Here is a 19,066-nt window from a genome sequence, read left to right on the forward strand (position 1 = left end):
CCAGAGCCTGGGCAATGTGTGTATAAATGATTAAAGGAAAGAGAGAGAGAGAGAGAGAGAGAGAGAGAGAGAGAGAGAGAGAGAGAGAGAGAGAGAGAGAGAGAGAAAGAAATTGCTTGAGTAATTTGTGCTGGTGTTATAAAAAATAAGGGGGGGGGGAGCATGCACACGGATGGGATAAAAATGTGAGATAAAGTGGGATGAGGCCCACTCTGCTGGATTCGCTCTATGTGGTGCGACTACAGTCATCACATGGAGTTGCCATCTGTTCAGAAAACTCCCCATCACGGCACTTGAAATTTCACCATTAGGAACAGATGGTCAGTCATCTTAGGAGAGGCAGACATGAAGCAGCTTTCAGGACGATGTGTGTTAGCTACTGGTTGTCTCCTTTGACAGGGGGCTCTGGGCTACTATGGGAGTTTAAGTAAGAAAGAACAAGGGGTTTGAGAGGGGCTGAGTTAGAACTCAGAATCCACAGAGATGCAATGACCATGAGCTATCAACTCAGCAAGCATGGGAATGGAGTCTGTCTTGTCCATAAACAGTTTATTAGCACTCATTTACTACTGAGCAGCTAAAAGGCTTTGTTATGCCATCTATAACCCATATATAATTTATATTGATCACACTGTTTCCTCAGTACTAGGAATCAAAGTTGGGGCTTTTGAACACGCTAAACAAGGTTCTACCACTAAACTATAAGCCTGGTCCTTGTGTTTGCTGTTAGACTTCTATTTGAATGCCTTATACCAGGATTTGCTGTTCATCAATCTAATAAAATTGACTTCATGTTTCCAGGCCTAGTTAGTACATCCTGTCTCTTGAAGGTCTCCCCAGCACTGCCCACCCCCTCTTCCCTCATGATCATCTCCAAATGTGAGTTTAACATCAATGACCCAGGCTTCTAGTCTAACGGGGGTCTCCCACATGTCAAGTTTCTTCAGGTATGAAACGACACCCTTAGTTTCTAGTCTTTTTAGAGAGCTATTTCCAAAGTACAGCACAACACCAGCATGGGGCGCTCTCAGGGAATCAACTAAATGTCCAGTCTCATTCCAACACCAGGAGCACAAACCTCGAGCACAGGTCACGAGCCCTGTCACTTCAGCACCAAGACAGAACCTAAGACTCAGAACCTCATCTGCTCACTCGAGCTGCCTCACGGGGTTGTCGTGAGAAAATATGTGTGAAATACATGGCATTAGGCCTGAAATAGAGTTAACAAATGTTAGAATTATTTTATTATGTAAACCAATAACTGACCAGTGAGAGTATGGGACATTCAGAAGCTAACAGCTGTTTCTACAGTTTAGTGTATCAAAGGTAATTTTCACCCGATTTGTGGTGAACTGACCTCAGCCCCAGCACCCTCACACCAGGTTCCTGTTCTCAGAAAAGTCATCCCAGCAGAGTCTTGAGTCACAGAAGTATATTCCAGGTAAAAAGTCACTTCAGGTCTTGATTTGAAGGGAGGCAGTCAGGCTGTGGGAAAGGTCACACAGATAAACCTTACCTCCTTTACTTTTGCTTAAAACCACTGAGGCATTCTTCAGTATTATCTCAAGTTCCAATCTTAATAAGAAGATACACAAAACCATAAGGTGTCAACACTATATTGAGTTTCTAACAAAAATTTCTGCTCACACTGGCCTAAGCAGCATTCCAGAGCACATTGGCCAAACCATAGGTCACAGCATGTGACTGTTGACTGTAGCCCAGAACATTAACTCAGGTTCTCGGAGGTGTGGCGCTGTCTCCCTTGACAAGCAAGGCTCTGGGCAGATGGCTGACTTGGAGTTCTGGCTAAAACATTAGCACTTTCGTTTTCACCAGTCATTTCTTTTCATGGGTAACAAGCCACAAAGCTGCTCCCGGCGAAAGGCAAGCCCTCCACTGGGCTCAAGGTGACCTGGCATGCCACTCACATCTGAACTTGGCATCCATTAGGAATTTACTGTTAAATATAACTGTTAAATATAAACTACTATGTGACCTTTTTACCTCTGTTTTATTAATGGAATATGGACAATAACACTCAAATCATGAAATCACTTTATTTTTCTTCTGTTTATTCTCCAGCTTGCTGGGGCCCATAAAGCAGGAAATAAATAAGTGAAATTAAAAAAAAATAGAAACCCCTACTGACTGTCTATAAATAACCATCGTTAAATGTATGTATGATACACTAAACTAGTGTGAAGTTAGGGCCAGTTTGAACACAATGACCTTTGGGTGACACTATTCAAATTATGACAGTTGATTTAACAAGAAAATCCTTTACACCTAAGATCTATGCCTCCATAAGTTAAGACCCAGAACATACACTAGAGTGACCTTTGGAAGAAATAAGAATGTCTGTTCTTTTTAGAAAACATCTGCAAAACAACCTAGTCTTTGGTAGCACCTAGAAAACATAATTCTAGTTGCCGTGTGTGTGTCTGTGTCCGTGTTTGTACATGTGCATCCTTGATCACATAGCCAAGTACAGGGCAGGGTAGAGCAGGGCAGGGCAGGGATGCCAGATGGCTGTCAAGCAGTGCTGCACGGCCCCAAGGGCCCAGGAGAGTCCACAGAGCCAGACTGACTTCCAGAGGCCCCAGCAGAGAGGAGGGTCCCCTGCACTTTGCTGTCCCCGATATTTCTTGTCCTGGCTTTTCAGAGACTATAGAGTACCATGCCTACAATGGACTCTCAGCAGGGAAAGGACAGGCCCAAGTTCAACTGTGCATAAAACGAAAGGTCCCATGTTATCTTGATGTGTAATACTTACCAAAGCATATCAATAAAAACACACCTGAGGTCATGGAAGACATATTCCGTTATGTAAATATATCAAAAAATTCATTCCTGCATTCAATTGTGTTGGATTTTTGCCCCTTTGCCATGATTAGAAAAATAGAAGACAAATGTACCCTACTTGAAACTAAAATAAGTTTTTTTTTTAAACTTCAAATCTTTCGGGTTTTTATTTACAAAATGGATTGACTCTTGTTTTGTACAAATTAAAAAAAAAACCTGAAGTCTTAAAAAATAGAAATAACTTCCTACACTCTTCGGATCGACTTTTAAGCAACTAAGGGAGTTAGAACTTGGTGTTTTTCTTCTTCCTCAGCCCTGGTCTGGCAGCACTTGTCATGGCTGAGCCTCTGGTGGCCAGGAGGTCTATCAGGTCAGAGTCTGCAGGAGCAAGATCTTCTCATTAATGCAGAAGCGATGTAGTACCACCATCAGGTTCTCACCACAGCGGGAGACCTGGCGCTCCATGGCCAGGCGGAAGTCCTCCTTCACACCTTTGGTGATGCCTCGAGTGACTGTGTGGTGCCTGAGGTCAGCGAAAGGGAAACAGAAGAGACCACGGTTAACAGCAGCACCACAACCTAGTGTTACCTGGGTAGGAATCAGCCTGCCTCATAGCTAAGTATAGTCACGCATTTAAACCAAACTTAAAAAGAGAAGCTGCAACCAGATAACCATTCCTGACCATTCATCTCAGTCTCAATCCTAGGCAGATATCTTTCCTGTCCTAGACTGGGTCATTTCACACAGCCAAATGGTAAGTGAAGTGTCACCTGCTTCGCCTCTGAACCCCTGAAGCTCACACAATGCAGTGCCCTGGGCAGCTTTAGGTTCCACCTTCACGGGCCTCTCTGTGCCGGAGACCAGGCCACAGACCAGAGAGACAACAGCAGGAAGAGGGAAGCATGCCCCAGTCACCAAGGAGCTCTCTGGCAGGCCTTCCATGGCTGCTAGGTGCAGAGAAGTTCTATCCTCCACACTGCTGCTGGGGTCCCCGGGTGTAGGCCTATCCCCAGGGAGCTAGGGCAGGGCAGGTCCTTTGAGTGCCATGTCCATCCAGACTTTTGTCCTGAGACAGAACCGTGTCACAGGTTGGAAAGGTACAACCACTGCCTGTGAGGGTCTATGAAGAGTAGAGCTATTCATGTGCTTGCTTATCTGTGGGTGGGTTAAGTGGGAGCAAAAGCCAAGAGGTATCTAACTGTGCCCCAAGAGCCGTGCGTTAGGACGGGAAAGGACAAACAGAACCCCAGAAATAAGGACAACAAAATGAACAGAGGAAAAGAAAAGTCTAGCAAAATTCAGTGGACTCGACCACAAACAGAGGCGTTTTGGCTGCTAGTTTGGGAATGTGACAATTTCAGACAAACAAAAGCTACCTCTGTTTCCTGCCTATCCCCTGCCTCTCCTCCAAGTCACAAAGTTCAACTAGTGAGAAAACTGAGGCTGTGGCTATCATGCTAAAGGCTTGTGCTTCTAAACCGCATTATTACGTAGAAAGTGAGCAGGAGGCACCTCGGCAGCGGCAGCGCAAGCAGTAACACTGGGTGAAAACAAGTCACTCTGAACAACCCAGGCATTTTAAAGAGCTTCTGGGAAGACAGCAGCGCCACGAGAAAATAGTGGTGCACGGACATTTCTAGTCTGGCTGGCTAACTCAGCTAGGTGTCTTTGAGGGTTAAAGGCCTGGCTCCTGCTGGGCACAAACGGATGCATACTGCTTTACGGTGCCTTGAGATACTTCTAACTTGGGTCCCTGGGCTGCAACCCAAAACTGAGCCAAGTATAAGTTATAATTATCTGCAAGCCGTATGGCAGAGGACATATTCTCCCCTAATACTACAAAACACACAATTAAATGTCTGCTTGTCATGGTCCTGTGGGATTGTTTCCACACATTAACAGCAACACAACTCAATATATATGCATCAGAGCCTCTCTGCAAGTCTGGATGATGTTAACTACAGTCGTGCTCCACACGCAATGATCGACTGCACTGGTCCCTACAGCCTGGGTATGTAGCATGTAGGTCTGAGAGCACAGTGCACAGCAGGCATGTCCCTGGTGTCAAGTGGCACATAGAGATAGCTAGGTCTTATGGCTTAAGAACAGGACAATCTAGCCAAATAAACAGCGTCATTTTAGCTTACTCACTAAATACTGCCAGTTCAGAAAGGAAAGGTCTGAAACTCTAAGGCAGGGAAAGGCTGTGTGAATGTCTATGTAGAACAAAAAAGTCCCGAACATTAATATGGAAATCTACAATAAAAGTTTACTTGTGGCACATGTATGTCAAGGTCCTTGAATACCCATGACCCAAACCCTTGCATTTTATTACAACAGAATCGCAGCCTAGCGCATCCTCTAATACTCACTCAATCTAAGACAGTTTTACCAAACAGGTTTCCCTCCCCAGATCCAGAGTGATTTTTAAATTCAACACAAACATACTGGCAACTCATGGAAAAAAAATTAAACATGTTACAATATTTACAACCAGATGGTTTGCCGAGGGATGCAGAACAAATTAAAAACAAATAAATAAAGCATGAAAAAAGAGCACCGAGGGACAAAGAGCTGAAAACCATGGGCGGGAAAACATGTGACAAACAGCACACTATGAGCAGGTGTTTTTCCACTTGGTACCTGTCAGCAGTCTGTATGCTGGGCTGAAGCACAGGTAAGAATTCCTGCTGCAGCAACCCCATGGGAGGGCTAGAAGGCCTTTAAAAAACAGCAAACAGCAGCATTCAAACACCCACACCAGCTCACCCTGCACTGCAAAAACAACACTCCAGAGAAGATACACGAGACTGGAAGCGGACTGTACAGAAACTTGAACCTCCACAAGCCCCTGGCCGTGGTATGTCTTCAAGGGACTGGGAGAAGCTGAGGGCCCCACCGCACCCGCTGCTGGTGCCAGTCTAGAGGCGTCTTGGCTGCTGGTCCCAGAGCTCTGCCCACTTGTGATTTGGATCAGTGAGGAGGGGGGGAGTGGGGAGGGTAACTTCTGAGAAGGTCTGATTCAAAATCCAGCCTCCTTCATTCACTCTTCTCATGCTCACACATCCCAGATTATACCTGGAGACTCCAGCCAGCCACCTCTGGCAGGACTGAGGCCCTGAGCTGAAAGGCTCTCCTAAGAAGGGCTCAGAAGGGCTGGCAATGCTTTCAGTAAAGAAAGGGTGAGTTTCAGATTTCGGGGGAGGGGGGCAAGGCTGGGACCCATGGTTTTGCAGAATTCTGTAATAAAAATTTAGCACATTAGCTGGTAGTCACCCCAGAGAATATCTTTTTTTTCCATTTTGATCCAGTCTAATGCAACTATGGTACTGTGAATATCAGCATAGAAACATTTCTCTGATTTAACACAAATTAGAACAACATATCTATACAACAAATGAAGAACTGATGCCTCCTTGTGGCCTGGCACCAAGTGCCTGGTGTTTGTACTGTACCTGCTTGCATCCGAGATGCTACAACTAGGACGGACTCACAACCTTACCCCAAGGGGAGGAGAGGTACACTGCTCACAACATCTCTGCCACTCATCTGGAGGGACCACCCAAAAGGTCTGCAATGGCTTCAGAGAATTTGTTTGGAACCCAAAGGGAAAAGGAATATAGATAGTTTTATTCAAGAGTCTAATCACACCTCATTCAGTCAAAGCTCTGTCTTATGCAGTTTGATTCTCTTGGTGTCACTTAGGTAGAGATTATCTAAAATACAGATTTCAAATTCATATTGAGACCTCACAGAGAACATTCCTACAAGGTCAGATCGCTAGTTAATAATCCCTAGTCCTTTGTCCAAGCCAAGTCAACTACGGGTTTTTAGGAGGCTTATCTCCTATAGAAAGTTCAAGGAAATTTTGGTTGATCAAAGTGGGAGAGCCTTGGAAAGCAAGACAGAGGCCTCCTTCCTTGTACAAGTAACTTTCCCAGTGACATTATCTGGGCAGTTGATATGTCCTCATTTTAAATTCCAAGTCCTAGGGACTATTTGCAGGTTAACACTGTTCAAACCAAGAGAATATGGGGAAAGTGCAAAGGCCCAGTATAGTGAGGCCGGAGTTGAGGTCTGTAGAGTCATTCCCTCACTCTACCTCAGACATTCTCTTAGTCACGCGGCAATCCTCTGCAGATCCACTCGTGGTAGGGACAGTTGGGCTCTAGGACCATCCACAGTATGGCATTTTGAATGGTAGCTTATTGATGAACTAAAAATCCTTGCTAAAGATATGCCAGCATAGCCAATTTCAGAACCTAAAAGTCCCTACAGAATAGGGGTTACCTGGGTTTCCATACATACAAGCAACCTGTTCTTAAATGTGGGTAACAACACTTGGAACCATGCAGTTATGTCCCCCATCACTTTGGTTCATAATCAAAGTAGTAAATGGACAAGGGGAGAGGACAGCGTCTAGGACAACCTGATTACACAATCTTATCTACAAAGGTCCTCACATACTCCTAAACATTTCCTTCGTCCCTTATAGGAACTTTTAAGGCATGCAATATCATTTACAGGATGGTGAGGGGAGCTCCCACTCTTCTTTCTGTTCTTTAGGACAGATTCTACTGGGCCCTACTCTTGCTAAGGCGCAATAAGGAAGGGATTGCTCACTATGGGACAAATTCCTAAGTTACAGAAACCCAACATAAGCATTTCTTTCTTACCTCTATCCTAAAACACCCCTAAGACCCTTCAAAGACAGAGCAAAGGAAGGACTTTTGCTTTCAATAATTAAAAACTTGCTTCTGCCAAAACTGAGGGACAAAGCAGGTTTCCAATCTCAGCAACACACTCTTCCTGTTCTGGGCAGTCTCTTGGTGTCACTCTGACACTGACTTACAAACACAGAGTATGCAGGAAGTGAAGAAGGAAGTAAGCATGTGGCGCTTACAGTGGGGAGGATCTATTAGCCAAACTGCAGTGCGGACCGAGGAGAGAAGCAGGATTTATGAGCTAGTTAAACATCATGAGTGGTCACTAACTTGATGTTTTCATCTAAGATAACCTGGGTTTCTGTAGTAGCTTCAGGGTTCGGGGGGGCACACTGGGGATGCACTTCCAGGGCCATTTTTGGGGAGCAGGTATGTTTTAGAGGCACTAGAACCAGCTAATTTGCTTTGACTGCACAAGCAATGAGGAAGCTCAGAAAAGCTTAAGACAGTTCCTAAATAGAACCTGTAGATCCTCCCAATCTAGTACAATGTCAAGCACAGCTGCTTTCAATTAAATCAGAAATGAGTACTAAATTTTGGAAAGGAAAAGACATATAGAAAGTTCTATCTAGTAAAAAATTTCCAAAGTAACAAAAATATCCCAATTTAAGCAACACTTTCCCCGCAGAAATGCACTAAGAAATGCATGTCTTTAAGACACCCAGAACAAGTAGACCCTTGAAAACTGAGACCAGTTTGGAATCCTTTCCATTAAATTTCTGAAAGGTACAGAAATTTACAAATAGGTCATGCAGCACATGAAAGGCGAGCTTCGAAGAACAAAAGATCATCTGCTTACTTGATCAGCATTCCTTGATTTGGGAGTAATTCCAGATGAATCTTCCCTCCTTCTTGGGTTCTTAAATAAGCAAATTCCTCCAGCATATCAATGTCTGCGGGTCACATTCAGGTCAACCAACAGGTAACGTGTTGCCCTGTTCTCCCAGGCGAAGAAACAGCTCTCAGCAGATAAAGAGCCTGCTTACCACCCTCCAACTAAGAGCCACAGTCGGGTCCTGATCCAGATGCTGACTTTTACATTAACCAAACTGCCCTATGGAAAGAAGCTTGCTGCACAAGAGGTGCCAGGCTGGGGTGGTAACGTCACTCAGCGACACGGGCGAGACTCATGCCTTGCGTGGACTGCATGAGCTCAAGCTTCAGACGAGCAAACTGGAGAGCACTGGCACATGGTCTCCCTGGGAGACAAGTAAACAGGTTGCACAGGGCCACGAGAGCCATTTCTTAGTTAAAATGGCAAGAGCTAGCAGATAGGACGAGTTGGGAGGATACTTGCTGACAGAATGAGTTAGACAAAAAAAAAAAGGTGATTTCTTCAGACCCAGCAGACAAGGTCTTTCAGATGTCTGAGAGTCCAGAGAATTCCATGCACAGTGTTAGATGGTGCATTCTTCTGGGGGAAAGTTATGTAACTTTCATTAGAGTCTTAAAAAAAAAGTACTAAAACCCACTGATCAGGCACTGGGACATATGTAGTACACACATCCTGCAACTTGAGAGGTTGTACTATGGAAAGCAAAGAAATGAAAGCAACCAAACCAGGGTGTTGCCTCCATTCAAAGGCTGTCTTCCCTTACAAACATGTGAAGTCAAGTGCTGCCCGACTCAGAAGAACTCTGCCTCACTCGCTTAACCTTTGGCAGCTCTACACCTGATCCCAAAGGCAGCCTCTGTCCCAGGGGAGCCCACTGGGACACTCTTTCCACAGAAAAAAAGCCGAGGTCTATGCTAAACCAACTGCTCTGGGCTGGCCAGAACCCACAGGCTATTTTAACTGTGGGCATCTTGGCTGCCTTTTGGGAGGAACAACAAACAGGCCCCGACTGTCCTGACTCCTTGAACTCTAGCTTTGAAACTTCACTTGACTTTTACAGAGCAATTGCCCACACAGCTCCATTTCTAATTCTTACTCCTCCTCTTTTCCCCACAAATAGTAAAAGCTCAACGGGTCCTAGTGGACAACGCCCCTGTGCTAAACATTCAAAAAAAAGCCATCGAGCTTATTAGTCCAGACGAAGGATACTTGTAACATAGCTGAAGAAGTTCTCATACTGGAAATTTCCTTGCTGGCAAATCTTACTGATGGCTTTCAGGAAAAGGTTCTCTCCCCGTGGCCACTCCTGCTGGAGCAGTACAATCACATGGCCCAGCGCCATGTCGTCTCTGCTGTCTGTAAAAGCTCTCAGCTGCAAGACAAAGATTTATATAGAAGAAATAAATCCAGGAAATATAGGTCATACCAAATATCACCTCCTAAAAGGGGGCTCCATATGTCAGTATATGCTATAAACCATTATTATTAAGACTATAAACCTGTTGCCATTGGACACCACACTCTTCTAAGGAGGGTGGATTCTAAAGAAGCCCAGGCCTCCTCTGAGGACTGCACACGGCAGGTGACAAGATTTTAGACCAAAGTTGGACATGAATAGGTAAACTGGGAGTTTGTGAGTTTGAGAATCAGGGATAGAGAAGGTTGAGTATTCCTATACGGTGAAGAGAATAGGAATTTTTGTTACTGTTTTGTTCTTGTCCTGTGTATTTGAGACAGGGTCTCGGGTATAATAGGATGGCCCTACATTTGTTAGATAGCTGAGGATAGGCTTAATCTTTTGATCTTCCTGCCTCCTCTTCCCAAGTGCTGGGATCATAGGCATGCACTACTATGCCAAACTTACACAGTGGCAGGAATTGAACCCATGGATGCGGGGCAAGCACACTATGAATTAAGCCTTCTCCTCAACCTTAGAGGTATCTTTTAAGGGGACAACTATGAGTGGAAAGATAGGCAAGAAGCCATCACAGGAGGGCTGGAGATGATGGAGTTTGGAAGAAGGAAAGATATCAAGCAATAAAGTGTAAGCTACAGATAAGACCAAAAGTTCGACTTGACATGAACAGGCCCATAGAATCACACTTCAGAGGACTTCTCTGGTTCCAGGCAGCTATAACGCTTAGTGTGGGACAACTGCATAAAGCAGTAACCTGGACTGTTGCCTTTTGCACACAAGCCTACTGAAATGGCTATACTCCGACCCCAAGGCTCTATTCCACTGTAGCCAAGGGTTGTGGTACCTTCAAGAGTCTTGGAGCCTTTCCAGTGCTACTGAGCCTTTGAGGGTGCTGACCCTCATGTCTAAAAGAATTAACTCCTCATACACTGGTGACCCCAATATTTATATTGCCTTCTTCTTTAGCTAATACATTCTGACATACACAACATCAACAATTTTACCATAACAAGCAAGGGGACCTGCTTGTCTTCCCTACTGTTTATTACCCATCTATTCCTCAAGTACAGGGCTTATTTTCTACTTCCCTAACCCACTTGTCAATTTCCATCCCACAAGCCTTTCTCATCTGCCTTGTAAAGTATAAAACAGTGTGAACAGAGCTGTTAGCTCATGCCAGTTTATCAGGAGTGCTTCAAAGGGAATGTGTTTCCTGATAACCCCATTTTAGACTTACCTTAAAGCAGGCCAGCATCAAGTGCAGGCAGTATGGCATGATAGCCTTACTGGTACAGGGCAGAAGCTTCAGATCCAAACCTACCACAAGGCCAGACTGTTAGTGAACCAGAGACAACAGGTCTGACAAACAAATGTCTCACATGCTCCCTCAAGAGGAGAAAAAGTCACAGAATCTGAGACACAGCAGACAATTAATTGTGTAATGATGACAATGGTTTCTGATTTCTAGAGTTCGTTTCTCAATTTTCTTTCCTACTCTATCAAATAATTATAATTATTTTTTCTGTCAAATAATTATAATTTATTTCAAATATGCACAATGATCTATAAAGGGACTCTCACAAACCCAATGTGCTTGTCACTCACCTTCTGTGCGTGTATAAATATTTAGCCTGCATATATGTACGTGTACCACATGTGTTCAGTACCTGTGGAGGTCAGACAGGGTGTTGGATCTCCTGGAGCTGGCATTACAGATAATTATAAGCTGGCATGTAAGTGCTGGGAACATAACCTAGGTCATCTGCAAGAGCGCTGAGCCATCTCTCCAGGCCCTGGTCTCTCAGTTTTATAAAATGCTAACATCTGGCTTTAAGCTTTAATGATTTTAAAACAAATTATGACAAAACCGTAGGGGCTTTTCATACCGTCTTGTCTTTTCCTGTTCTAGAGGTAGACACAATTCTGAGTGTAGTGTCTATCACTTTTATGCAGTCCTGCAACTCCTATGTAATCTGGATGCTTCTGAGCAATGTTTGTATTTACAAACAACACACAAAAGTGTCAGGCATGTTTTCAGTCTACAAGTGTTATCATAACGTATGTATCTTCTGCAAACCGGCTTCTGTACTGTATGTTCTGTGTTTCAGGTTTGTCAAGAAGGAATTTCCAGGATTCCGAGGTATTCTATTGTTTACACATACATAAAAGGGAGACATTCGGTCACAGATACCACATCTGGTTCATGGAATTTCTAAATTTTCACTAATAAACATAATGTTTGCTCGAACACATTTACAGATGACTTCATGTGTACTTATTAGAAAAATTTCAAGTAATGACTTTCAAATCAAGATCTCAATCTTCCTCATCATGGCCTGTGGTCTTTAAATCTTCCTCTGCTCAGAGACAAGAAGTAGCAAGAAAGAAATGTCTTTTAATACATAGGGATCCTATATAACACATGATGTATCTAAAATGAAACGTTCATCATTTTTAGTATTTATCCTTTGTACTCGAGGGGCAAGAATATTCCATTCCAGAAAAAAAAAATCGAAAAAATTAAAAAAAAGCATTTCTCTTTGGAACTCATGACTTGGTTTGGAAACACGAGGTCCAGAACAGGGTAAGGAGGCAGTCATCCTGGCAAAGATGCCTGTTCACTCACCCTGTCTCGGGAGCAGTGCTGAACAGGCTTGGTACCTGCAGTCTGGTTCCTGCAGAACGGTGGGTGCTTCACTGCGCCAGTCCCCAATGCTCAGGCCACTGACAGGCCGGGCAGCTTTCCAAACGGTCTGTGTCTACTTGCAGTTGTTTCTGCTGACTGCTGTCCACTCTTTCTTTACTTACTCTCCCCGGACACACTGGCTGGCTGTTCTTTATTGACCTGAGGGACCTTACTGAAATTTCTGGATGCCACATTTTTACTGTCTTTAGGTGCTGTATAATCTTGTGTCAGTTTGTGGGTTACCTTCTCATTGTGACCTGGTGGCATCTTCAGTTTAAGTTTAATCTGACCACATTTACTAACGTCTCCCAACAGTCTGTATTCTTTGTAATCTAGGTCCTTCTCTAACTAGAAGGCATGAAGATTTTCTTTCAGAACTTCTTCTAAAAGACTGTAAGTCTTAATTCACACGTAAAATTTAGAACTGAAAATATCATTGTGTAGCCTGAAGGTTGGGTCTCATATTTTGCCTTTCACCCACTGAACTGTAATATAACCTGATTTTCAGCTTTCTGTTCAGTTCCATTATTCAACTCCTCTGCCAATGCTACACCACTACTTTAACTAAACTATAGCTTTACAATTGTGATCTTGGTGTCAGGCTGAGCCAAGGCTACCAGCCACATGTGTTTCTGTTCCAGAGATACCTGCTTAGTAATAGCCAGAGATTGCTTCAGATGTATTCCAAGTCACTCACTCCAGCCCTGTGTGCTCAGGCCTCCCTCTTCCCACTCAGTTACTTTGGTGTCTTTATTCAGAATCTTTTGACCTGTCTGTGTTTGTCTACTTCTATTTTTTAAAATTATGTATGTATGTATGTATGTATGTATGTATGTATGTATTGTATATGAGTATTCTGTCATCATGCACACCAGAAGAGGGCATCAGATCCCATTACAGATGGTTGTGAGCCACCGCGTAGTTGCTGGGAATTGAACTCAGTGCTTTTAACCGCTGAGTCATCTCTCTAGCCCATTGGTCTACTTCTTGATCCTCTATTCCTTTGTCCATATTTTGCTCCTGCTGTTTTACCAATTATATATAGTTAAATAATAAATCTTGTGATCAGCTGATAATGGTTTCTTTTTCAAAATGTTTTTTTTTTCACTATTCTGAATTGTACTTCCATATATACAAAATTTCAAAATTCATACCCAAAGTTTTTACTTTTAAAAAATGCCTGCTGGGGTTTTGGTTGCGGTCATATTGAATCTTGGGGGAGAAACAGCCCTCTAACAGGATCAAGTCTGCTGAAGATCAATACATGGCATCATTTCCAAGGCTGGTTCCCTTCTCTCAGAAGTGTCTCAGATTCAGTGTGGAGGACCTGCTTGTCTCTCCATCTACATACTTGATTTTTTTAATGTCACTTTAAGCCATAGCCCAACATTTCCATTTTCTAAAAGCTTATCAGCGTGCATAAATTTAATTTCTTTTCACACTGAAATGTTTTAGAAATTTTACTTATTAATTTTGGTAGCTTTCAGAAGATGCCTAGGCTTTTCTATAGACATAGGCAGGTGTGTGCTGTGAATTAAGAAGGCAGTGTCTGTGGAGAGTCTTTGGATTTATTTTTGAGTTAAGGTCTCATTTTAACCCTGGCTGGACTGGACCTTCCCATGTAGCTCAGGCTGGCCTCCAACTCACAGAGATATACCCACCTCTGACTCTTGAGTACTGACATTAAAGGCATGCACCATTACACAAAGCTGGGTAATCTTTTAAAATTCGTATGCCATCATTCTTTTTTGTTGTCTGATGGATGGACTAGTACTTGGTGCCTGGTGAACTTTAGTGGTGAGAAACAAACTTCTGTATTGGAAGGAAGCATTCAATATTTTATAGTTAAAGGTGGTAACAGAGAAATTCCCTCCTCTGCCTAGTTTGCCAAAAAAATTTTTTTTTAATCTTTTTTTTAAAGATTTATTTATTTTATGTATATGAGTACACTGTAGCTGTACAGATGGTTTGAGCCATAATGTGGTTGCTGGGAATTGAACTCAGGACCTCTGCTTGCTCTGGCCCTGCTCGCTCTGGCCCAAAGATTTATTTATTATTATATGTAAGTAGACTGTAGCTGTCTTCAGACACACTGGGAGAGGGTGTTAGATCTCCTTACGGATGGCTTTGAGCCACATGTAGTTGCTAGGATTTAAACTCAGGACCTTTGGAAGAGCAGTCAGTGCTTTTAATGGCTGAGTCATCTCTCCAGCCTGCTAAAATTGTTTAAAATTACAAATTAGCACTAAACTTTTCATCTGTAAAGACAACTGTGCCTTTTCTCCTGCAATCTGTTAAGCAGGGAATCACACTGGTGTATTGCTATGCTTTATGGTCCACTGGTCCTGAGGAGTCACTGCTGGCTGCTGCTCATTTGACCTGTTCATAGTCTATAGAGCCCAACATCTGCCCGCATCTGTACGTACCCAACATCTGCATCTCTACCTAATGGAGACTGACCTGTAGTACTCACTCACAGAGAACCTCTTGTTTGGCTAGTCTTAATGAATGAGTCCAGAGCCAACTCTGTGAAAGAGCTTTTAGTGCCATTTCTCCTTAAATTCTTTTTTTTTTGTTTTTTCGAGACAGGGTTTCTCTCTGTAGCCTTGGCTGTCCTGGAACTCACTCTGTAGACCAGGCTGGCCTCAAAGTCAGAAATCCGCCTGCCTCTGCCTCCCAAGTGCTGGGATTAAAAGCATGCACCATCACTGCCTGGCTCTCCTTAAATTCTTAATAAAAAGTTACCATTAAAACCATTTGAATCTGACATTTTCTTTGTGCAAAGACTTTGTTGTTGTTTTAAATATCAAATTTAATTTCTTTTTGTCATAATAACAAATTTCTTTCTATTCCATTTTGTGTCATGTTTTATAAGTAGTGCTCATCAAGGAATTTCCTACTGCATCTAAGACTTTTAATTCTTGGCATACAGTTGTTCCTAGCTTGTTTTGCTATCCTTCTGATGTAAGCGGGATGTGTTGTGGTACTGTCTTTATTCCTGATACTGATAATTTGTAGACAACGCCTTCCAGGTCAATCTTGTTAGAATGCTAGTAATGTTATGCATATTTTCACAGAACAACTACTGACTTTACTCATTTTTTTATTGTATTGGCTTTGCTCTAGTTATTATTATTTCCCTCTTCTACTTTCTTTATATTTAACTTGCATATGTACTTCTAACTTCTTAGGTGGAAATTTATAGTTAGCTACATATTAATTTTTCAAGCAATATGGAATCAGGTAAAGCTCAAAATGTCCCCAGAGGAATCTGGTGACAACTCAAGGGACATATTGATAGTCTCTTAAGCTTTGCTAGTGCCAGGCAACACAGGAAAGCTGTCCTTCAGAGATATCAAACTCAGGAAGTGGAAGTCAGGTTTGGAAAAGATTTACAACCAAAAAAGCCCTTAGTTTTCCACAGTCCACTGTGGTGTGATATCACGTCACAGGCCCTTAAACTCTGCGGAAATTCCATGGACAAAGAGTTAAGACCTCACCGTACCTTTTCTACACTTGGGCTTTACTTTGGACGGCTCTTCCTGTGGCTTCCCGCCATCTTGTATGGGGAGCACCATGTAGCACATCAGATCCAGGACTTTCTCGCACGTCATCTGCAGGAGACAAGACACAGGTACTAACCCGAAGTGCTAAACTGAAAACAAGAAATACAACTGCAAACATTTACAGCAAAGCAGCAGGCAGCATATGTGCATGGAGGTTTGTTCTCCTGTGACCATTGCTCAGTGGTCAACAGTGAATGCAAAGAAAGCTATAGTCAGATTAAATCTATGAAATGGAGGAGCGATAATCTATTCTTCACTGTTAAAAAATACCCTGACTTTTTATATAAAGCATATATATTGCCTATCTTTAAATTACATAGTAACTCATATGGGATACATGATACCTTGTATCAAAAATAGAACAATAAACAAGTAATATTGAAGCCCAATTTCAGGTAAGTTACGCTATAGAAACACCAAATAAAATATGATCATTGTGATTTTCAGCAGCAAATTAAGTAACAGGTCTGAGTAGTAAAGTCAAACTCAAGGAAGCATTGACCTGAAAAACCACTATAGGGGAGAGATGTCCCAAGGTGCTTTGGAGCCTTTGATAAGGCCACATGAGCTTCCCGGTACTCACTCTGTACTCCCCCAGAGCAAAGTGACACGTTGCCAGCTGGATGAGCGCCCTCTGGTGTTCTAAAGTCCCCTGTCCTGTGATCTGTGGCTGAGAAAGGGATCCTTGGAGAGCTGCTAAGTGATGCAGACTGGCTATTGCCTTCTTATATTGACCCTTGGAAAGACACAAAGGCAGAAAGCATTGCCATTAAACACACACACACACACACACACACACACACACACACACACACACACACACGTTTACTTCTGAGTTTATTATACAAGAAGTAATAAGCAATGGAATGCACTTCCATGATCATCTCTGGAGGAGAGGGGACTTAGGAAGAGAATCTAATCAATGCGAGATGAAGTTTAGAAGCAGCCATCTGTAGGACTCCTAAGGAGATTAGCTCCAGGAGCCCACAGACACCAAGATATGCTCAAGTCCTTAACGTAAGACACTAAGAGTTTGCATTAACCTATATACACCCTCATATATGCTTGCAATTACCACTAGTTTACTAAGATAGTTAAAATAAATTCTATACTATAAAATAATCATAAAGGGGAAAGGCCTCAAAGGTTTTAGTAGACCCACAATTTAATATTATTTAATAATAATTTAATATTATTAGCCACACTTGGTTTAATCTGCAGGTGTTAAACCTACAATACTGAGAGGCAAGTGTACAAAGACTTTCTGAACTCTTAAAAGCAAATAAAGTAACAGAGTAGGATAGAGAATAGCTCAGCTAGGAAAGTGTTTACAGCACAGCATGGAGACCTGACTTTGATCCCTAGAACCGGAGTGGAAAAGTCGATCATGGCACATGCATTCGATGGGAAGAGACAGCTGGATTCCTGGGTCTCTCGGAGCCCTGGGCCAGTAAAAGATCCTGTCTCAAAAATCCAAACGGACAGTCCTTGAGGAGGAGTAACACCCAAGGCTGTTTTCTGCTCTCCACAGGAATGCATGAACACACACACAAATTAGCACAGGATTTGTGACAAAGCACATTTTAGATATGTCCTTTCTACAGAATCAGCTAACTACTTCTTATGAAGAACAGAAGCGGCAACCTGTCCACGTCAGCATTTGGGCAGCAACTGTTTACTTTTCGCATTTTGGAAGTTACAAGAAGTGCAGCAGGCTGGATAGTGGCAGAGCAGAGGATGAAGGGCTTGGACAGGTCATCTTCTCGTGAAGTAAAAATATTGCTTTTTTGGGTAACCCTTACTCAGATAGACAAACACTATATGCTGTCTCTCCTATGCGGGTACTGCAGGCAGAGGTCATGAGACTAGAAAGGGGACCATGAGTGAGGGATAAAAAGAGCTGAGGGAGGGAAAGAAGGAGGGAAATAGAGCTTTATGGTGACAGAGAGGTGCAAGGGCACAAAGGGGCAGGTGGGCAGTGGCGGAGCAACATAAGCAAATTCTATTTAAGTGCCATAAGGAAACCAACGATTCTGTAAGGTGGTTAAAATAGAAAAATATTAGTTACAAACAATGAAAATTACTTATGCCATCTTCAATGTGCATGAGGGTAGAGATTAGTATGTGTGTGAGGAGTTGTTGCTTCTATACACAGGGACAGCAGGAACATGACTGGACACAGCAAATGTCACCAAGAAGTGTCACTGTGAGACACCGGAGATGAAAGTGGACTGTAATCTCACAACCACGGAATGCTCCAAGATGTGAGGCAGTGGACTAGCACTAAGAGCAGCTTGCAGCAGCCCACCCTGCAGACACGCAGCGGGAAAGGCTGCCACTCTACCTGGTAGATGATCATATCTGTGAGGAAGATTCTTAGCCACAGCCAGGTGTCTGTCTTCCAAGCCAAGCAAATTCTTGTAAATTCTGTGTGAGAATTCAAAAGCAAATTCACCCAAACTGGTGAACACAGAGGCAGCAAAGGGAAAACATACACACTAAACACAAGAGGCAGCAAAGGGAAAACACACACACTAATCAAAGACGAATGGTTCCTCTTACAACTGTTCTGCATTTTCTGGTAGGCAGTAAAGCCAGGGACGCTTCTTGCTGATATGCAGGGACTCCTTTTTTCACACTGTACTCACTTAGGTTGCGTGTGCACCATGGTGCAGGTGGGGAGGAGAGCACAAGGGCAAGACTCGGTCCTTTCCTTTCTCCTTACGGGTCCCAGGTCATCAGGCCAGGTGGCAAGTGCCTTTGCCCACTGACACCATATCACCAACCCACAGGATTTCTATATGCCAGCATCTGTAAGCATGTATTATGTGCCAAGAAGTACACTTCTCGTGCATCACCCCAATGTCTTATGTAGTTGCACTAACCCATTTGTCTTTTTTAAAAAAGCACAATTTATGACTAAAGAGAATTTCTTTCAAAATAATCACACACATATCCACAATAATAATTAAAACAAAAGAAACTGAGGCTGTCCTCTCTTAGAAAATACAACACAGCCTATCTGACATGGGGATG

At 43.0% G+C, this 19,066-nt stretch overlaps 1 protein-coding gene across 9 annotated transcripts in view; it reads right to left on the reverse strand.

Moving 5' to 3' along the window:
- Positions 1-1,242: 1,242 nt before the first annotated feature.
- Positions 1,243-19,066, reverse strand: part of Ints10 (integrator complex subunit 10) — a 35,109-nt gene continuing 17,285 nt past the window's right edge. Inside the window, exons 8-16 of one of the 9 annotated variants that reach the window (XM_085843929.1) lie at positions 18,375-18,457; positions 16,614-16,766; positions 15,970-16,078; positions 11,016-11,095; positions 9,571-9,733; positions 8,326-8,419; positions 6,305-6,382; positions 5,446-5,523; positions 1,243-3,325 (exon numbers count right to left, since the gene is read on the reverse strand). In XM_085843929.1, coding sequence (XP_085700055.1) covers positions 3,169-3,325; positions 5,446-5,523; positions 6,305-6,382; positions 8,326-8,419; positions 9,571-9,733; positions 11,016-11,095; positions 15,970-16,078; positions 16,614-16,766; positions 18,375-18,457 — 995 coding nt within the window. In that variant the 3' untranslated portion in view covers positions 1,243-3,168. The remainder of the gene's footprint in view (positions 3,326-5,445; positions 5,524-6,304; positions 6,383-8,325; positions 8,420-9,570; positions 9,734-11,015; positions 11,096-15,969; positions 16,079-16,613; positions 16,767-18,374; positions 18,458-19,066) is intronic. The other 8 variants (XM_029480709.2, XM_029480710.2, XM_029480711.2 and 5 more) reach the window with 8 other exon arrangements.

This window comes from Mus caroli, unplaced genomic scaffold (assembly GCF_978045245.1).
Source record: "Mus caroli unplaced genomic scaffold, Mus_caroli_1 scaffold_10, whole genome shotgun sequence".
Taxonomy (NCBI): Eukaryota; Metazoa; Chordata; class Mammalia; order Rodentia; family Muridae; genus Mus; species Mus caroli.